Here is a 20609-nt window from a genome sequence, read left to right as displayed (position 1 = left end):
CCCTCCCTCCATCCCTCTCTCTCTCTTTCTCTCTCTCTCCCTCCCTCGCTCCCTCCCTTCCTCCCTCTTTCTTTCTTTCTTTCTTTCTTTCTTTCTTTCTTTCTTTCTTTCTTTCTTTCTCCTTCCTTCCTTCCTTCCTTCCTTCTTCCTTTCTTCCTTCCTTCCTTTCTTCCTTTCTGTCTTTCTTTTTAATTAAAGGAAGTTGAATACTATGGAAACTGTTTAAATGACATTTGAACTCTGAGGTGAGCGAGTGGACTCTACATGTCTCATGTTATTTTTTGCTTGACAGAGTCAGATCCTGTCAGCCCTCAGTCAGATTGCAAAACATTCTGTGGATCTGGCAGAGATGGTCATTGAAGCAGATATTTTCCCAGTTGTGCTTACCTGTCTGAAGAACAAAGATGAATATGTGAAGAAAAATGCTTGTACTTTAATTAGAGAGATTGCAAAACATACGCCTGAGGTAAAAACCAAACAAATGAGAAATAAGCTTCAAGATGCAATCATACATAGTGAACACCAGTATTCCTGGCCTCTGTCCACTAGATAAGTGCAATTCCCCTTCCTCAAGTTGTGACAATACCAAAACCTCTTCATACATTGCCAAGTATTCTGTAGTGTGCAAAATTTCCCAGAGTTGAGAACAACTGAATTGTATTAACGTAGTTTGAGTTTGAAATCCAAGTTCTAATCGCATTTAGCTTTCCATTTCTAGGTTGTAGGGACTGTGGAGATCTGCCATCTCAATCATTTTAGGCCAGCTGGGAGCCATGAAAATAATATATTGCATCTCTAGGTTGATGGGGACCATGACTGGCATAGTGCCAGTACGCCAATAGCTGTTTTTACATATGATATCCTGCTGAAGGTATAAGAGATGGATACAAAGCAAGCCCGTGTTGGAGTTATCTGAAGTTGCATCCTTTTTCTGTGCATATTTTGCCTAATGAGTTCTCATTCCATTCCACATCAAAGCTCTCATGCTTTATTTCACCTAATCTCATTTGAATGAGATTTTCCAAAATTGAGGTATCTCCAGCCAGTAATCGTTGCTTGTAAAAGGAGGCAATTAGGTTAGACTGTTTGAAGGCTGACATTGTTTTTGAACTTTCAGTGATTGATCTTTATGCTTAGATTCTGTGATTGGGCATTTCAATATTTACTAGGCATGAATTAGCCCTAAACTTAGCTTTTAGCTGAGGAATTTTGACATCCATTATAACTAGGGATAAAACTTGTGCCATTGATGCAGAAAAAAATGAACCACAGAATAAAGTTTCTTGCGATGAGTATATCTGTACATTTGAAACCCAAGATTATTATACCTGAATTTTTCCTTAATACAATAATTTCTCTAAATAGTATTTCAATTTTACCAGTTGCTTTTAAGTCCTAACTAAAGTACGTTGAAGGCACATTTAAAACTAGTCTTCTGGCCTCCTTTTTTCTCTCTCTCTCAGCTTTCACAGCTGATTGTTAACACAGGAGGTGTGGCTGCAGTGATTGATTGTATTGGGTCCTGCAAAGGGAACATACGGTTGCCTGGCATCATGATGCTGGGTTACGTGGGTGCTCATTCTGAGAACCTGGCCATGGCAGTGATCATTTCCAAGGTGCGTGCTTGTTTTATTTTTCCTAGTGATTGCAGTAGGGTATTCTAAGATAGAACCATGGTTGATATTCTCCATCAGAAGAGAAAATACAACTGGTCAGAGCAAAAACAAAAAAAAACCCCAACAGTGGTTTTTTTTTTTTTTTTTCAGTTGTTTTACTGCTTATTTCAGTGCTTGCTAGTATGTTTTCCAGAGTGATCCTTGAAGAAATGTTTAGGTTACAGAAAATGTAGTTTTACTCAGTGCCTAATATGGACAGTCATTACCTCTTTTAAGTATCTGTTATCTGTAATATAACTCTTAGGAATATGTATCTCTTGAAGGATGAATTGTATATCTTTGCCAACATGCAAAGCACACTGTGATTAAATACCATAGAAATAGGGGCTGGAGAGATGGCTCAATGGTTAAGAGCACTGGCTGTTCTTGCTGAGGACATGGATTCAATTCCCAACACCACATGGTGGCTAACAACCATCTACAATTTCCCAGTTCCAGGGAAATCTGACACTCTCTTCTGACCTCCACGGGCATTGCACTACACGGGTACACTTACATGCATGCTGGCAATACACGCATACCTATAAAATAAAAATAGGAAATAAAATATGTTTTAAAAACAGTAGAAATAACTTGTCCAGTAGTCACCTTCTCTCTTCTGAGAGGTCTGTGCAGTCCTGTCACTTGAATAAGGAGATCAAACTAATAAACAATTTACCTTTTCAGATACAAGGGATCAGAACACAAAGCAGATAGCAGGATTTTTTTTTTTTTTTGCTCTAGGCATTTTTGCCTTATATCAATCTACAATTTTGTATGAACCCACCATGTAGTGCAGCCTGGGACCACAGCAAGTGCTCATAAAATATGTGGACTTTTTTCTGATGTCTGAGAGACAGGGAAGACTCTTGAACTCACTCTTGATTGATAACTCTTGCTCTTTGGATCCCCACTGCAGGGTGTACCCCAATTGTCAGTCTGCTTGTCAGAAGAGCCAGAAGATCACATAAAGGCTGCTGCTGCTTGGGCCTTAGGACAGATTGGGAGACACACTCCAGAACACGCGCGGGCTGTAGCTGTCACAAACGCATTGCCAGTTCTGCTTTCTTTGTATATGTCAGCAGAGAGCTCTGAGGATCTGCAGGTGAAAGTAAGTGTTTAATCTCAAAGGTTTTAGATTTGTTAGCTGTAACTAATTCAGGGCAGTGGAAAAAGACCAAATCTAATGATTGTAGGCATAAAAGAGGGTGAAAAACTGTATTCTAACAGTTTTAATGAAATTATAGCAGAGAAGGAAATGCCTGTTGTCATAAGCAAATCACTAGGTATATAGAACAAAAAATTACATTGAAAGTGGCAAGAGAGAAACACCAAGTCATGGATAAAGACAGAATAACAGCAGATTTTTCAACAGAAACTTTAAAAGCCATGAGGGGTTAGAATGACATTTTCTATGTTCTGAAAGACAACAACTTCTAATTCAGACTGCTATACTCAGAAGAGCTATCTGTCATAAATGAAGGAGAAGGAAAATCTATGAATCCATGATAAAAAGTCTTAATTCATGACCACTACACCTTTGGTATGATATTCTTCTTGTTCTATGTACATGGTCTGAAAGTTAGGTCTTTTCTTGGTATTCCAGAAGTCTCTCATATTAGTTCATGTATTAAAAAAATTATTATTGACCTTTACTGAGTGATCCAATTCCTCTACCTTGCCTTATAGCCCTGATTCTCTGTGTTCTAGGTTTCATTCTAGCGATGAGGCTTTCCATTGTGTTTTTTATGTGCTTTATTGAGTTTTTAATTTCTACCATCATTTCAGTTTGGTTTTTCTGCAGTAATTCCATCTCTTTGTTGAATTCTGTTTTCATATCTTGTATTCACTTCCTTATTTCATTCAGTTTTTTGGTTTTGTTCTCTTGGAATATATTTGTGTCTTCTCTGAGTTGTCTGAGCATACTTAGTTTTAAAAATATTTTATTATTTTTATTTTATGTGTATGAATGTATTATCTGCATGTGTGTAAGTGCACCCATGTCATGCAGTTCCCGTGGAGGTCAGAAAAAGGCATTGGAGTCCCTGGAGCTGGAGTTACAGACAGTTGTTAGCTGCCATGTGGGTGCTGGGCTCAAAACTGGGTCCTCTCCAAGAGCATTCAGTGTTCTTAACCGCTGATCCATCGCTGTAGAGCCTGAACATGCTTATAGTCATTAAAAATTCTTTGTCTGGAGGACTGGAGAGATGGTTAAGAAGTTAAGAACATTGGCTGTTCTTGCACAAGACCCAGGTTCGAATCCCAGCACCCACATGGCAGCTAACGACTGCCTATAACTCCAGTTTCAGGGATGGCCTCTCTGTCTTCCCTGGACATTGCACAACACGGGTGCACTTGCATACATGCAGGCAATACATGCATACACATGCAATAAAAATAAATTCTTTGGGGCTGGAGAGATGGCTCAGTGGTTAAGAACACTGGTTGTTCTTGCAGAAGACCCAGATTCGAATCTCAGCACCCACATGGCAGCTAACAACTGTTCGTAACTCCAGTTCCAGGGGATCTGACAGCCTCTTCCATGGGTGCATTTACCTACATGCAGGCAATACACGCATACACATAAAATAAAAATAATAAAATAAAATAAATTCTTTGAGAGTTCTTCCATGTTTCATTAGGGGCCATTATTCTAGGATTAGTGATCAAAGTATGAGCTCTGTTGTCTTGTTTTTTGCATTGTTCTTGTTTCTGCTCTTGGACTTGCACACTTGGAGTGGTTGTTGTTTTAGTTTTTTCCTCCCTCCCTCCCTTCCTCCTTCCCTCCCTTCCTTCATTTCTTTTATTCAGATTGCCTTTTTCCCCCCTCCAGTGCTGACCTTTACAATGTTCAGGAGATGAGTAAATCTTAGTAGATGTCATAGTTAGTGTCAACTTGACACAGACCTAGACATATCTGAGAGGAGGGAATCTCAATTGAGGAAATTTCTTCATTAGATTGGCTTGGGGGCATATCTATCAGGCATTTTCTTGATTATTATTTGATGTAAGAGGGCCAGTTCAGTGTGGGTGGCACCATCCCTTGGGCAGGTAGGCCTGGGTTGTGTTAGAAGGGTAGCTGAGCAAGCCATGAGGAAGCAAGCCTGTAAGCAGTGTTCCTCCATGGTTTCTGCCTCAAGCTCCTGCCTGGAGTTCCTGCCTTGGTGTCCCTTGATGATGCACAGTAGGTGTAAGGTGAAATAAACCCTTTCTTCCCCAAGTTGCTTTTGGTCATGGTGTTTATCATAGCAACAGAAAAGCAAACTGGGACAGTAGGGTTGAGATGTGGTTTTCCTCTGCTGCAGGAAGTTCCAAGGAGGCACAGATGAGCCTAAACAGGGTAGCTGGGGTCCCTTACTTAGTTCAGGGGACTGATTCTTTGAAAAGATAAACAAGATTGACAAACTCTTAGCCAATCTAACCAAAAGAAATGGAGAAGCACCAAATTAATAAATTTAGAAATGAAAAGGGAGATATTACAATAGATACCAATGGAATTCAGAAAATCATAAGGACATGTTTTAAAAAAATCTGTTCCACTAAGAGTTTTTTGTTTGGTTGGTTTTGAGAAGGGTCTCACTCTGTATCCTTGACTGGACTCGAACTCACAGAAATCCGTGTTGACTATCTCCTGAATGCTGGGATTAAAGGCATGTGCCACCATGTCTAGCCAACAGTTGTTTCTTTAAAAAAGATAAGCAAGATTAAAAAAACATATTCTTGGTTAAATGCGAAAGTATAAAAGAAATGAATGAATTTCTAGATGCATGTGATCTACCAAAAATTAAACCAAGATGTGATAAACAATTTAAACAGATCTATAACAAGCAACAATAACGAAAATTTTCAGACTAAGAATGTCTAGACTGGTCAGGTATGGTGGCTGCATGCCTTTAAATCCAGCACTTGGGAGGCAGAGGCAGGCAGATCTCTGTGAGATTGAGGCCAGCCTGGTCTACATAGTGAGTTCCAGACCAGCAGAGGCTACAAGAGAGACTCTGTCTTAAACAAACAAGCAAGCAAACAAACAAAGAACCCATCAAAAACAAAAACAAAAAATGTCTAGGCCAAGATAGAATCACTGGTGAATTCCACTAGACTTTCAAGAACCAGCCCCATTAGTTCTCAAACTGTTCAGTAAAAGAAACAAGGAAGGAACACTACCAAACTCTTTTTTTATGAAGTCAGCATTATCTGAAACCAAAACTAGATAAAGACATACTCCAAAATCTACAATTATTGATCAGTCTCACTGATGGACATAGATGCAAAATTCTTAACAAAATGCTTGAAAACTGAATTCAAGAACACATCAAAAGATCATTAATCATGATTAAGTGGATTTATTTCAGAGAAACATGTTTGTTCAACAAAAGCAAATCAATAAATGTAATATATTACATAAATGGGCTCAAGGACAGAGGTCACACAATCCTTTTGATAGGTGCAGAAACACTTTAGACAAAGTCCAACCTCCTTTCATGATAAAAGTTATGAAGAAATTGGAGCTAGGAGAAACATTTCACCATAATAAAGGCTATATATGACACACCTATAGTCAACATTATATAGACTGGAGAAGAACCGAAAATTCCAATAAATCAAGAACAAGAAAAGGGCATCTACTTTCTACATTCTTATTAAATTTTGTTCTGGAAGTTCTAGCTAGAATAATAAAATAGAAGAAAACAAAAGGGATTCATATAGAGAGGGAAGAAGTCAAAAGATCTCTGTTTCTAGATGGTATGATTCTGTACAGAAAAGACTCTGAAGAGTCTACCAGAAAACTCGTGGAACTGATAAGTACTTTAAATAGAGTGGCAGGATACAAAATTAACATAAACAACAGCTTTACTATCTAAGAATAACAATCTCTGTGGTAGAAATCAGAGAAACAATCCCATTTACAATAGCCACAAAATACCTTGGAATAAACCTAAGGAAGTGAAAGAACTCTATGACAAAAATTTAAAAATATTCTAGATAGAAACTGAAGACACTAGAAGGTAGAAAGACCTCTCTTTGTTCATGGATTTGAAGAATCAATATTATGAAAAATGGCAATCTTACCAAAAGAAATCCACAAATTCAATGCAATTCCCATAAAGACATCAATGCCTTTTGTTCTTTAGGCATTAGTTACTTTTCTTGTTGCTGTTATAAAATATTTGGTCAAAGGCAACTTAAGGGAGGAGGACTTATTTTAGCTAACAGTTTAAGGTACAGTTCATCATGTCAGGGAAGTCAAGAGAATGGGAGAATGAAACAGATGGTCACATCGAATGTACAGCCAGGGAACAGTGAGAGACGAATATGTGCTTGGTAGTGCTCGGCTCACTGCATAAAAATGCAGTCCAGGATCCCTACACATGCACAATTAAGATGGTTCTTCCCACATCATAATTAATGTAACTAAGAAAATCCCTTACAGACATTCTCAGACCTAACCTTAATCTAGTTAATCCTCATAGGGGTGTCCAGAGGTTTGCCTCATAGGTGGTTCTAGACTCTGTCAAGTTGACAGTTAATAATAACCACCACAGTGTTCTTCACAGAAATAACAAAATAAGGACTGGGGAGGTGGCTTAACTGGTACAGTGATTGCTGCACAAGTGTGCGGACCTGAGTTTGGATCCCCAGCACCCACATAAAAGCTAGCTATAGCAGCATGTACCTGCAACCCAGTACTGGAGAGGAGGCCAAAGCAAATGGAACTTGCTGGCCAGCTTGTTTTGCTGAATCTGTGAGTGGTGGGAGATGCTGTCTCAGAAAATTAAGGTGGAGAGCAATAAAGACACTGATATCAACCTCCGGCCTCTACAGACATGCACACATGTACATGTACCCTCTGTACATGTGAACATATACAGAAACATATACACAACACACACACACACACACACATACACACCCCTAAAAGTAGAACTACCAAATGACCCAGCTATATCACTCCTAGATACCCCAAAGAACTTTATATCCTCTCAGAGATACTTGCTCACCCATGTTTAGTGTTGCTGTATTCATAATAGCAAAAACAGAATCAACCTAGATGTCTATCAGTAGCTGAGTGGATAACGAAAATGTGGTGTATATTTTATGCATACACAAAATGTAATTTTCAGGAAAATGTGTCAAACTGGAAAATATTTTAAGGGAGGTAATCCAAGCCAGAAAGATGAACACTGTGTACTCTCTCTCATTTTTGGATCTTAGCTTCTAATTTTTCTATATTTTTTGATAGGGGTGTGCATGCTAGGAAACTAGAAAGGCACCCATGTTAAGAAATAAAAGAGGTTATCATGGACAGAAGTACAGAGGGGATAGAACTCACTGATATGAGCACTGGGGGTGGGCTTTAAATGGGGATGGAGGGCAAGAGATGGGGAGAAGAAAGGGGGACAGTTAAGTACTCTGTATGAAAATACTGTTAGTAAACCTGCTACTTTTCATACTAAAATAAAATAAAAAGGAAATATGTGATCATTGATCAACTAACTTCTGCAGGGTCTCAGAACTTTCTTTTGAAGAATTTCTGTTTAATGTCCTCACACAGAAGAATTAATAAAATTCCTGTCATACAGTTCTAAATATTTCTCTCCTTATAACTGCCACCAGCTTATGCCTTTTGATACAATAGAGAATAAGCCCATTGTCTTTCTGTTGCTGATTTATATGGAGATTTCCTGTATGTGATTTCCAGAGAATGGACACCCTAAGAGACAACAGCAGACATACCTGGGATTGGGGTTCTTTGCTTAAATATTTTTGGGAAATAGTGCATTCTGCTGTCCTCTGTTGGAAAATCACGAGAGACCCATACCCATTAAAACCAAAGTGAAGAAGTCAAGAAATTTAAAAAGATTACAGTGGCCTTAACAGAGGCTTTAAGAACCTGTAGAGATCTCATATTGCTGGGGTGAATTCATATTGCCCTGGATAGAGTTCATATTGCTCTGTGTGAGCTGATATTGCCCCATACAGAGCTCACTGTGTTCTGTTTGGAGACTGCAGTGCACACTGTAGACTAGATTGTCTTATACCACAAACACCAAAATTAACTCAAATGGCTCCTAGATCTAAATGTAAGAATGAAGATTAAACTCTTAAAAAAACTAGTAAATATTTATCAGATACGGGAATTATTTCTTAAATAAGAGACCTAAAGCATAAGAAGCATAAGTGGGGAAAGAGAAAAACTGATAATTAGGTCTCATCACAATGAAACCTTTTATTATTAAAAAAAAAACACTTTAAGAAAATAAGGCAGCTGGGTGTGGTGGCACATGCCTTTAATCCCAGCACGTAGGAGGCCCAAGTAGGCGGATCTATGTGAACTGAAGGTCAGCCTGGTCTACATAGTGAGTTGCAGGACAGCTGGGGCTACAGGGAGACCCTGTCTCAAAAAGACCAAAAAAAGAACAAAAGAAAATAAGGCAAGTCATACATACATGGATAAAAGTTATAAATTATATATTCAAGGAATGACATATTCAAAATATAAAAGAAGTGCTTAAAGGTCTACCCAATCAGGGCTGGAGAGACAGCTCCATGGTTAAGAGCACTGGCTGCTGCTCCATGATCACTCATATTTGGCTCAAGAATAAACCATTTCTTTTCCCCTTTGGGGGGTGGAAGAGCACTGGCTGCTCTTGCAGGACCAGGGGGTTCAGTTCCCAGCATCCACATGTTAGCTAACAACTGTGTGAAACTCCAGTTCCAGGGGATCTGACGCCTTCTTCGGCCTTATATGCAGGCAAAACACTCATACATACAAGATAAAAATAAATAAATAAAATTTTAAATAAATTGAACAATGCATGAAAATTGACTAGACATTTAGCCGAAGTGGATATAAGAATATACAATTAGCACGTGAAATGATGTTCAATATCATTGGTCACTAGGGAAATGCTATGCAAAAATGTAATGAGTTATTATTATTTAACGTTCGTGAGAATCTAACAATAAGACAGACAACAAATGTTCACCACTATATGGAGAACTTTGAATGCTCTTACATTGCTGATGAGAAATATAAGTGCTACAGTCATTTTGAAAACTAGCCTGGCAGTTTCTCAATGTATTAAACATAAATTTAGCATTATTTCCCAACAACTCCAGTCCTAGGTATCCAGAGAAATTAAAACATTTGTCTCCACCTAGACTTTGTACCAATTTTCATAACAGCATTATTTATAGTAGCAATAAACTGGAACAGTGTGTTCATGTTGTGCAGTGCCCACCGAGGCCATAAGGGGGCATCAGATCCCTTGGAGTTGGAGTTATGGATGGCTGTTAGCTACCATGTTGGTGCTGGGAACCAAACCTGGGTCTTTTGCAAGAGCAGTCAGTGCTTTTAACTGCTGAGCCACCTCTCCAGTCCCCAGAAAATACACATTTATAGAATTTTCTAAATTTACTGAAAATCATTGAATTGTGCAGTTAATATAAGTGGATTTATGATAAAATTATATCTTTATAAAATTATTAAACACCTTAAGTTCAGAATTAGATATATGGTGGTGGGGCAATGGGTCAGTGGGTAGAGTCCTTACTGCACAAGCATGAAGACATGAATTCAGATCCCTAGCACCCAATGTAAGTCACCTATAATCCTAGTGGTGGAAGGCAGAAACAGGAAGATTCCAGGGGTTTGTTGGCCAGCCAGTCTCACCAATTGGTGAGCTCCAGGTTCATCAAGAGACCCTATTAAATTCCCTAGACTCATACAACTACTCATCGACTGTTATTACCTGCACTGGGCTCACATGAGTCCAGCCTTATGGATAATCAGTCAAAGAAGGTAAGGGCTTGAGGCACTGCCCTTTACATCTGAAGTATTGGCTATCAATAGATCCTGGGGGATAGGGAATTGCTATCCTTAGTTGTGTTCCCTCTACTGACCCACCAGGCTCTAAGAGATAGCTCCGAACCCAAGCTCACACAGATGGCCCTGGTTAATCTCAGTGGATCACACACGTAAAAAATGGATAGACATGAATGTGTGAGAGAGGTTTATGGGAAGTGGGGAGGGTGGACAGGGTGGTAGAGAGGTAGGAGGTTGAGAGTGGTCAGTATGCAAGTTGCCCATATGTGAAATTGCAAAAAAAAATGTACAATTAGAAGAGTTAGGTGAGAGTGACAGAAGACACCTGACATCAATTTCTGGCCTCCACATGTTTGTGCAGACACACACACACACATCTACACACACAGACACACTCATACACACATCCCACATACCATAAACATACATACTATACAAATACATCATACACACATAGCTACACACACCCACACACACCCACACAAATACATCATACACACATACCTACACACACCCACACACACCATGCATACATACACCACACACACATTGACACATACCATAGACCAATACACAGCACACACAAAAACATAGCATACACTCACACCTTATTTAATCTATGAAGTCACATTTGAGGTCAAATGTGTCAGGAGATAAGATGTTATATAAGGCTACTTAGTCTGGGTGCCTAAAAAAACTTAGAATTCAAGAAGTCTTTTAATAATATCATGAATATGATCAAAGTTTTGCTGAACCCACTTGCAAAACTCACAGTATGAAAATCAAAATGGTCCTTCATCTCAAGAGCATTGCCAAGCATTCAGTAACACAGAAGATCAAGTTGGCCAAAGCCTCAGGAAAAGAAAATGTGAGCTGAACAGTCTCCCAGGATGCACAAGTGCATACTACCACATAATGAGATGTGCAGTTCCCACAACAACTAGAGACATACAAAGAAAAATACCCATCAGCCTCAGAACTGGCTGTGGCCTTCGGTTACGTTTCTAAGGGGCAGCAGTACACACTGTCACCTGGAAAGAAGGGAGGATGTGGGGGAAGGTGGGGAAGGTCCACATGGTGCCTGTCCTTTTGCTTGTGGGTGACACACTCCCTGGTATTGAGTGGAGCTTTGACAGATGAATAGATTGTGTTTTGCTTCTACTTGAGAAGGAGGAAATTTCTGTTCATGAGCAGTCCTACTCATTGAAAAACGCACACAGTAGGTGCTTCTGATTACAGATATATCTGAAAATGGTACCATATCATCCTCATAGCGGTTGATTAGAAGAAATAGCATATTTTAGTCACCTGCTTCATCTCTACAAATTTTATACTAAGTTGTACATGGTCTATATAATAACATAATACATGCTAATTTACAGCCTATAACTTTATGTTTCATGATTTTAATTTCCTCATAGATATTTTAAAAGTTTAACAATTCTTTATATATTTTAAGATTTAACATGAAGTCACCTGGCAGGATATTCTATGAAAAAAAATCAGTCAAAAATAGTTTTTCCAAGCTGAGCGTGGTGGTACATGCCTTTAATCCCAGCACTTGGGAGGCAGAGGCAGGTAGATCCCTGTGAGTTCAAGGCCAGCCTGTCTCTGACCTTGATAGTAACTTGGAGACTCTGTAGAGCCAGTTCATAATTGGAGTGCTGGAGAATGGGGTGTCTGTGAATTGGGTTCTTTCCTTTGTCGTGTGCTGTAGTGTGGGTTTTATGTATTGCTGAGCTGATCCTGCTGGCACATGAGCTCAGGCTTGTGCCCCACCAGTCTACCTTGTGAACTTGGTTCTCACAGGGACAGGTGACCCCCAGAAAGAGCCTCCTGAATCTGAAATCTAAGAATTTGACCCTTTCGCTCTTTGAAAAAACACCCCATAGATTGATTACAAAAGCAATGCATGTTTCTTTTTTAAACAAAAAAAAAAAAAAAAAAAAAAGGTTTTCCAACAACTGTATTTTAAAAATGAAACAACTGCAAGTTAGATCAGGAAACTGACTTCATGTTCAAATCCAGGAATCTAAGAGATGAATTGTCAAACTTTTGTATGCATTTTGCTTTGTATTCTAACAGAGTAAAAAAGCCATAAAGAACATCCTTCAAAAATGCACCTACTTGCCAGCCCTGGAGCCCTTTCTGTATGATGCACCTCCCAATATTCTGAAACACGTCATCGGTCAGTTCAGTAAGGTAAGAATTCTCATAGCCTGCGAGAAGGGGAAGAAGATGAAAGTGATGCATTGACTTGATTTTTATCTCTTTTCTTTTGTAAGATGGGAGTTTGTGGGCTTCGCTATTTAACTCTTAACTCTTACCAATCTGTATTGACAGATACACAGTTTAATAAAACCCACAGATAAATAAAACACTTATTTTCCCCCACACTTTCTTCATAACTTCTGTACTTACATTTTTTTCCTCAGGAAGTAAATAGTATGTTCATACATAAAAGCCTCACAATTGGGGCAGGGAGATGGCTCAGTGGGTAAAAGCACTTGCCATGCGAGCCTAATGGTCTGAATTAGAGCATTGGCACCTAGGATAAAAGGAGAGAATCAACTCCTGAAAAGTTGTCCTTTGACTTCCACATATGTGTCATGGTCCACAGATGACTGCATTCACATATGTCATACACACAGAACACAATAGTAATAAAATACAAATTTAGAACAGCAAATGCCTTCCTAATACAGATAATTTACGATAAGTACCCTTCAGTAATCTTTTCCAGTGTCTTTTAGCCTCTCATCTAGGGGAACAGCAAAGATCTTTATAAAGAAAAAGAAAATGGTCTTTGAGCCATTGGAATATTTTTCAGAAACTATGCACTTTACTGGAGAAGCTCCCAATTGTTTGGGGCATGTTCATTTGCAACAAATTTAGCTGTCATATTTCTTAGTTCACTGCAGATTCAGTGCCAGTAGATGACAGTAAGGTAGAAAGTTGAAGCTGACGAGAAGTGGTGCAGCTGAAAGAGTTGTCTTAGCTTGCTTTCCTGTTGCTGTGATAAGCCCATGACAAAAAGCAACTTGGGGAGGAGGGAGTTTATTTCATCTTACAGGTTATAGTTAATCCATCATCGGGGGAAGCCAGGGCAGGAGCTCAAGGCAGAAACCTGGAGGCAGGAACTGAAGCAGAGACCATGGAGGAATGCTGCTTACTGACTTACTTCTCCTGGTATGCTTGTTACCTTTCCTATATAGCCTGGGCCCACCTGCCCAGGGATGGCACCACCCATCCCTCCTACATCAATTAGCAATTAAGAAAATGCCTCACAGACATGACCACATTCCAATCTGATCTGAGAAATTATTTAGTTGAGGTTCCCCCTTTCCAGATGACTCTAGGTTGTCAAGTTGACACTGAAGCTAAAACCATGACAAAACTGACGGCAACACAGTCACGGATGGTGAATTTGTTTTCTCTGTAGAAGACACAAGCCACAATGGTTTGGGGTGTAGGATCAGAAGTAGTTCCTCCTCCCCTTTTTCTCCTCTTCCTTCTCCTTCTCTTCCTCCTCTTCCTCTTTCCCGCCTCCTCCTTTTCTCTCTCTTTTTGGTGCTGGACATGGTATCCAGGGCCTCACATATGCTAGGCAAATGCTCCACCACTGAGCTGTAGCCCCACCTATAGTTCTAATTCTTTGGCAAAGTCTTGACCTCTCTAAGCCTTAGTTTGGTTAGATGGGAATCATATGAATACTTATTTCATAGGATCATTATAAATATTGAATGAGGCCTGGTGTGGTAGCCCACACCTTTAATCCCAGCACTTGGGAGGCCAAGGCCGGCGGATCTCTGTGAATTTGAGGCCAGCCTGGTCTACATAGCGAGTTCCAGGTCAGCTGAGGCTACAGGGAGACCTTGTCTCAAAAGGACCCAAAATAAGTAAATATTGAATGAGGCCTGGTGTGGTAGCCCACACCGTTAATCCCAGCACTTGGGAGGCCAAGGCCGGCGGATCTCTGTGAATTTGAGGCCAGCCTGGTCTACATAGCGAGTTCCAGGTCAGCTGAGGCTACAGGGAGACCTTGTCTCAAAAGGACCCAAAATAAGTAAATATTGAATGAGATAGTGTATATAAAAGTTTAATTCAGTCCAAGACACATATTAAATAACTAAAACATGAAAACAAAAGCAAATAAAAATTGTTTTCAAGAAATAATTCAAGTGGTTAAGGCTAATTAAAAATTTTGTTTAATGAATGTAGAGGACAAATTCATTTAAATAGTCCATTATAGTACCACATAAATGAGGCATTAATGAACAACGGCTGAGAACTCATGATCTTCTTGCCTCAGCCTCATAAATGCTGATGTTGCAGGTATGTACCATCATTCTAAGTTTTTTTTAACCATATTTTTAATTGAGCTTTTAAAATTTCATATAACATTTCCCACTCACATTTAGATCCCTCCCCCCATCCATGCCTCCATCATTCTAAGTTTTTAAGAAGACTTTGTGGTTAAGTCAGCCTCGTGCAAGGCACTCATCTGAAAGACAGGCTATCAATAGCTTTCAGTTCTCTGGATTCTCTGCTCTCGAAGTTCAGCTAACCCCCAAGAACCACCGCTACTGGAAAACAGATTTTCTGTGGATGAAGCTACCTCTGGATAAAGTTCTCTCTATATAGCAAGACATCTGTGGTCTGTCTTCCTCTTTTCAAGAAAATAATGACACTTTCCTTTTCTCTTAGTTATATGACAAACCAACTAACCACATCATGCAGATAAAAGACTAAATTACTGCATAAGGAAAGTTGATCCATTTTTCACCTTTGTGTAATTTGAGTGCTAAGTTAGAAGTGACTGGTCATCTGAGGAGGAGGAGTAAGGGATGAGTAGATCATCCACAGTTATCAGCTCTGGAAAATTATTTCTGAAAGTCTCATCTCATAGTTCAATCATTCAGGCTAATGAGAAAGACATTCTGGTTTTATTGAACTGGCTGTGAAAAAGAACACTAACCCATGTTAAGAGTTCAAAATAAGTAAATAAAAGAATCTGCAGGATGTGTGGAAGTTAGACACAAGGTCAAAATGGTATCTCATATTATATACTCTTACAAATTTGTCTCTGAGATTATTTGCTGCAGGCATATTTTATGTTTCCTTAGAGGCTTCTCTCTGTCTTTCTTTCTCTTTATTAGACCAAACCTAGGACTTTCACATGTTACCAAGCACTCTACCACTGAACTCTTTCTTCTAGACCTTGCTGTTTTGAAATAGGGTGCCAGTGTGTATCCTTGGCTGGCCTCCTACATCATGATCCCCTGGCTTTGGCCTGTTGGGGTTATGGGTCTGTGCTGCTACACCTGGCTAGTCTTTTCCTAAAGACTTGTTTAAAAAGCCGAGTTTTAAACAATGAGCAACAATGAACTAGGCAAATGGAGAGGTTTCTGTAATGTGGAAAGGCCTTCTATGCAGAAGAAACAGCAAGGGCAAAGGTAAGCAAATGTCACAGCGTGCTCTGATGTTACTGAAAGTTTAGGATGGAAACTGATGGGGAAGGAAGCTGGAGCTTTTAGGAGGTGAGTGGGAAGGACCTTTTCTGCCTTGTTAAGGGGCTTGCTTTTATTTTGTAGATATTGGAAAGACTTCAAATGGGTCTCATGTTTACGTTTGAGTGGATATCCATTAACTTGCTCATGTTCATCTTCTTAGCCAGTTCCACAATCTAAAAAGTGAATACACTTTGAAAAAGAGTGCATTTTACTTCCAAGCATTAACAAGTTTGCCGCCTTATGTTATAGGCACATTGAGGATACATTCATTCCCTTCTACATTATTTCAGATACATTATTGTTCTCCAGTAGCAATAATCTAACTTAAGAAAGAAAATAACATCTTTACCCACTTTCCTTTCCAAGGTGCTGCCACATGACAGCAAAGCTCGGCGTCTTTTTGTGACGAGTGGTGGACTTAAAAAGGTCCAAGAGATAAAAGCAGAACCTGGTTCTCTCCTTCAAGAATACATCAACAGTATTAACAACTGTTACCCAGAGGAAATTGTAAGGTGGGGAAAATGGACTTTGAAAAGTTCAATATTACTATGTTTTCATTTTTCAAATTGAGCTTTTGTATTGACTGTGTCTAAACCTGGGCTTTGAAATGTTACATCAGGCCAGTGTGCATCTTCTTTATGACCTCTTCCACATTTTCAAATAAATCTGGAATACCATTAAGACATCTCTGTTTTAATATATATACTTAATATGTTCTTTACTAAATACCCAAATACAGAATTCAAGTTAACTTAAGCCCTAAATATGTCACTGCACATTTTATTTCATAAGTTCATATGTGTTTCATATAAGTTCATATATTTCATATGTTATATTATGGAGGTATTATCATCAGAAAAGGGATATTGGGTAACAAAAATAAAGTTACTATGTAAATATAAAAAATAAGGTTTTCCATTTCTCCAGATCCTCTCCAACATTTATTGTCAGATTTCTGATAGTCATTGGGGTGAAGTGGTATCTGAAAGTAGCTTTAATTTTCATTTCTCTGATGACTGGGGATGTTAAACATTTTTAAAAATAGCTATTGGCCATTTGTATTTCTGTTTTGGAAAACTGTCTATTCATTTTGATCCAGTTGTTGATTGCAATTTTATTACCTCGGTATTTAATTTCTGCAGTTCTTTGTAAATTCTGGATATTAGCCCCTGGTCTGGTGCATAACTGGTAAAGATTTTCTCCCATTCTGTGGGCTGCGTGCTAGGTGAATAGTATCCTTTGCTGTGCAGAAACTTTTTTTTTTCATGTGTAGCTTTACTTACCTTTTTTTGTTTGAATTTAAAATTTTTTATTTTTGAGAATTTTATATGTGAGCATTGTATTTGCATTATTTCTATCCCTCCAAGTCCCCTGCCAGCTCCTCTGGTATGCCCCATTCTATCTCTCAATTTCCTGTCCTCTTCTTTATCATTGTTACATATTCATACATATGTTTATAAATGCACATATACATACCATTTAGTGGTGCTCATGTGTGTCTGTGTTTAGGGATGTCCATTTGGGATTAGAATTTCCCTCCCCCAGCATCCATTGATTGCCTGTAGTTCTTCATCTTGAGGTGGGACCCGGTGACATTCCCCCCCATCCACTTGGACATGTCAACTGGTTTAGTCATTATGCAGATCTTGTTAGGCTACCAAACTGTGGTAATTTCATGGTACAGTAGCATTCCATAAGACTTCACCATATGCTGCCACTTTGAGGCAGTGATTATGAAAGTTAGACTTTCTTTTTAATTCCATTGACTATTAATGCAATAGAAATTAGACATGACTAATCACCGAATGCATTTTTATACATTGACCTACTGAGAAATAAGTGATTTTTCAACGTTTCTAATACTGGTAGGTGTCATAAGAGGAAAGATATCTGGACTAGGTTTTAGAAGGACCCAAGCTTTAAGTGTGGCCTCCCCAGCCAAACAATATATTTTGAACTCCTTGTCTTTTGGATCTCTGCTCACACTGGGGAGAGATGTGGCTTTTGGGAAACATCTAATATGAGAAGGAGGCATAGACACACACAGCCCACCATTCAGCACATTCTTAGTAATATAACAATGCAATACATACAATATTAGCCAAAAGGCCAAGAAGCAATAGAGCAATATTACATTAACCCAACTTCTACATGGGCTAGGATAAAGCTAACATGCTTATATTCTGAAAGGCCATTTGGAGGTAGGTTAGGATAGTGATGGTTGATAATCACAGGAAATGAATTTTTGTGTTTATTTTGGTTCTTTGATGAGCAGTAATGGCTAAAAGCTCAGGTTATGTGTCGAAGAGACCTAGGTTCCTATCTCAGTTCCTATGTGACCGTGGAGATAATATTTAACCTTTAAGCCACAGTTTCTGTAATTTAAAAAGTTGTCTATTTCATAGCACTAGGATTAAATGAGAATAAAAGCCCAAGGAGTTGTACTAGTAAGAATTCAGTTCAGCAAAAATTTCTTATTGTCCGTTTTCAGGCACCCCCATCCTCATTTTTTTCTCTTGAGGTTATTAGTAGGAAATAAAACTTAACGTTCTAATATTGGAGAAACTATCCAGCACTACTTGGTTCCTTATTTTTCACTATTTGTTTTGATGATAAATGCATAGCAAGCAAATTTTCAGTTTCAGTTTTACAAATATAAAGAGACTAGAATAAGATTATTCTGGTGACATTTGAATTGACTTCATTTGCTGAGGTAAAGCTTCATTCTTCCTAATGAGAAGATATTTTTGAATTCCTTAGCATCAGTTAGACTAGTGAGAAAGGGACTTTCTGTTAGCTAGTGGACAACTTGATATATTTATTTATGGCTCAATATTTTGAGATTCATACGTGTTTTGAGATTCATACATGGTCTGTATGAACTTAGGGGAAACTGGAACTGCCCAGTGTTTGCTCTGCTGATGAGGGTTAGTGTGTGTGCCCAGCACATTTTCTTCTCTGGGAATCCTGGAAACTCTGAGGTCTCCAAGATTCTTGGGGAAAGAAGTATGGCAATGGCAGATAATCTGCAGATGAACCTGGTCAAGCCTAAGAAGTACTGGTAGAGCCTAACTGATTTAGTGGAGCCTTTATTTTCAAACAGAGAAATATAATGTGAGCCATATGTGTAATTTCAAATTTGTTGGTAGCCACATTAAACAAGTAAAATGAAACAGGATAAATCAACTTTAATGAATTTTTGTTAGCCCATATACACAAACATTAAAATTTCAACTCATAATCAACATAAAATTATTATTTTTTTATTTTATGATATTTTATCATTTCCAGTGTATTTTAATTCAGATGGCAAATTACACTGGAAAATTTGACCTGAATTTAGATTATATAAGATTTATGATTGGAAAAGTAGACTTACGAGCTATTCTAAACATACCTTAATATTTTCTATTGTTAGTTTCAAAACTTAAATATAAAAATTCAGTTCCTCATGCAAAATAATTACATGTCTGTCATTCATTAGCTCGCTGTAGCCAGTGGCTACCATATTAAATATCATAATTAAAAAATATGAAGAGAAATCTACTTCTTGCCTTTGTATAAGAAGTATCTCTCTTATGTCTGACACATTTATAAGGGGCCTAGGAGAGAGACCAGCTTTAAAATGTTTACTCAGACCCAAAGAGAAATAAATTTTCAGTCCTTCAGTGCAAGATTACTTGAAGAAACCCAGTGTTGGAAAACATTTTTCAAGGGCAGAAGGCCTTTTTGGAAAAAAATTCTTTTTTAAAAGGTATCTTAAAAAATTAAAATTAAAAAAATTTTATGTGCGGGGAAATGAGAAATAGGTGTCAGATCAGCACTAGATTGAGAACTATTTGAGACTGGTTGCTGCTGGATGAGGAAAGTATGACTTACATATGACCACTGGATGGGCTGACTAGACTCCAGTGGACACATTTACACTGAAGGACATTTGAATACAATAGGACTTAGCAAGTATGGCAGAGTGCATTGGGTTCGTTGAGGGGGAGCATGGTTGGGGGAGGGGGCCTGGATGTGAGTGGAAAATATTGTATGAAAATTTAAAAGCTTAATAAAAATTTTAAAATGTATATGACTGTTTTGTTTACGTGTATATAAGTGTACCACATGTGTGCAGTGCCCACAGAGGCCAGAGGAGGATGTTGGGTCTTCTCAAACTGGAGTTACAGATGGTTTTTAACCACCATGTGGGTGCTAGGAACTGAACCTCAGTCCTCTGCAAAAGCAGCCAGTGCTCTTAACCACTGAGCCACCCCTCCAGTCCCTTGGAAAACTTTAAGGACACTTTAGGTATGGGTATATGTTCTATTTAAACCTGACTGTGTATAAGGACTGTGTATTGAGAAATACAGTTGTTTTGCAGAAAATTAGTGTAATATAATTTGGGAGTTTTAAAGTAGGTATAGATAAGGCCAACCAAAGAGAAAAGTAAGCCCCTAACAGATTTTATTTAGAGAAAAAAAGTTTCAGTCTCAATCATTTTGAGCGTTTTGAAAATTTTAAATTATACTTAAAAAAATCTATTTATTATATACTTGAATACTTGACAAATTTTATTTGACATGGCTTTATGTGTATGCAAAATCTTTCCATTATACAGCAAAGAAT

The 20609-nt window shown here is 38.4% G+C and overlaps 1 protein-coding gene across 2 annotated transcripts in view; it reads left to right on the top strand.

Moving 5' to 3' along the window:
• The window catches only part of LOC103741439 (sperm-associated antigen 6), a 71027-nt gene that overhangs the window by 48579 nt on the left and 1839 nt on the right, over positions 1–20609 (top strand). Inside the window, exons 6-10 of one of the 2 annotated variants that reach the window (XM_008842200.3) lie at positions 293–466; positions 1464–1616; positions 2575–2766; positions 12568–12684; positions 16362–16507. In XM_008842200.3, coding sequence (XP_008840422.1) covers positions 293–466; positions 1464–1616; positions 2575–2766; positions 12568–12684; positions 16362–16507 — 782 coding nt within the window. The remainder of the gene's footprint in view (positions 1–292; positions 467–1463; positions 1617–2574; positions 2767–12567; positions 12685–16361; positions 16508–20609) is intronic. The other variant, XM_029567896.1, reaches the window with a different exon arrangement.

The sequence above is a fragment of the Nannospalax galili genome, unplaced genomic scaffold (assembly GCF_000622305.1).
Source record: "Nannospalax galili isolate Female #2095 unplaced genomic scaffold, S.galili_v1.0 scaffold321, whole genome shotgun sequence".
Lineage (NCBI taxonomy): Eukaryota > Metazoa > Chordata > Mammalia > Rodentia > Spalacidae > Nannospalax > Nannospalax galili.
Note: the sequence above shows the minus strand (reverse complement) of the source record. Positions and strands in the feature narration are given on the sequence as shown.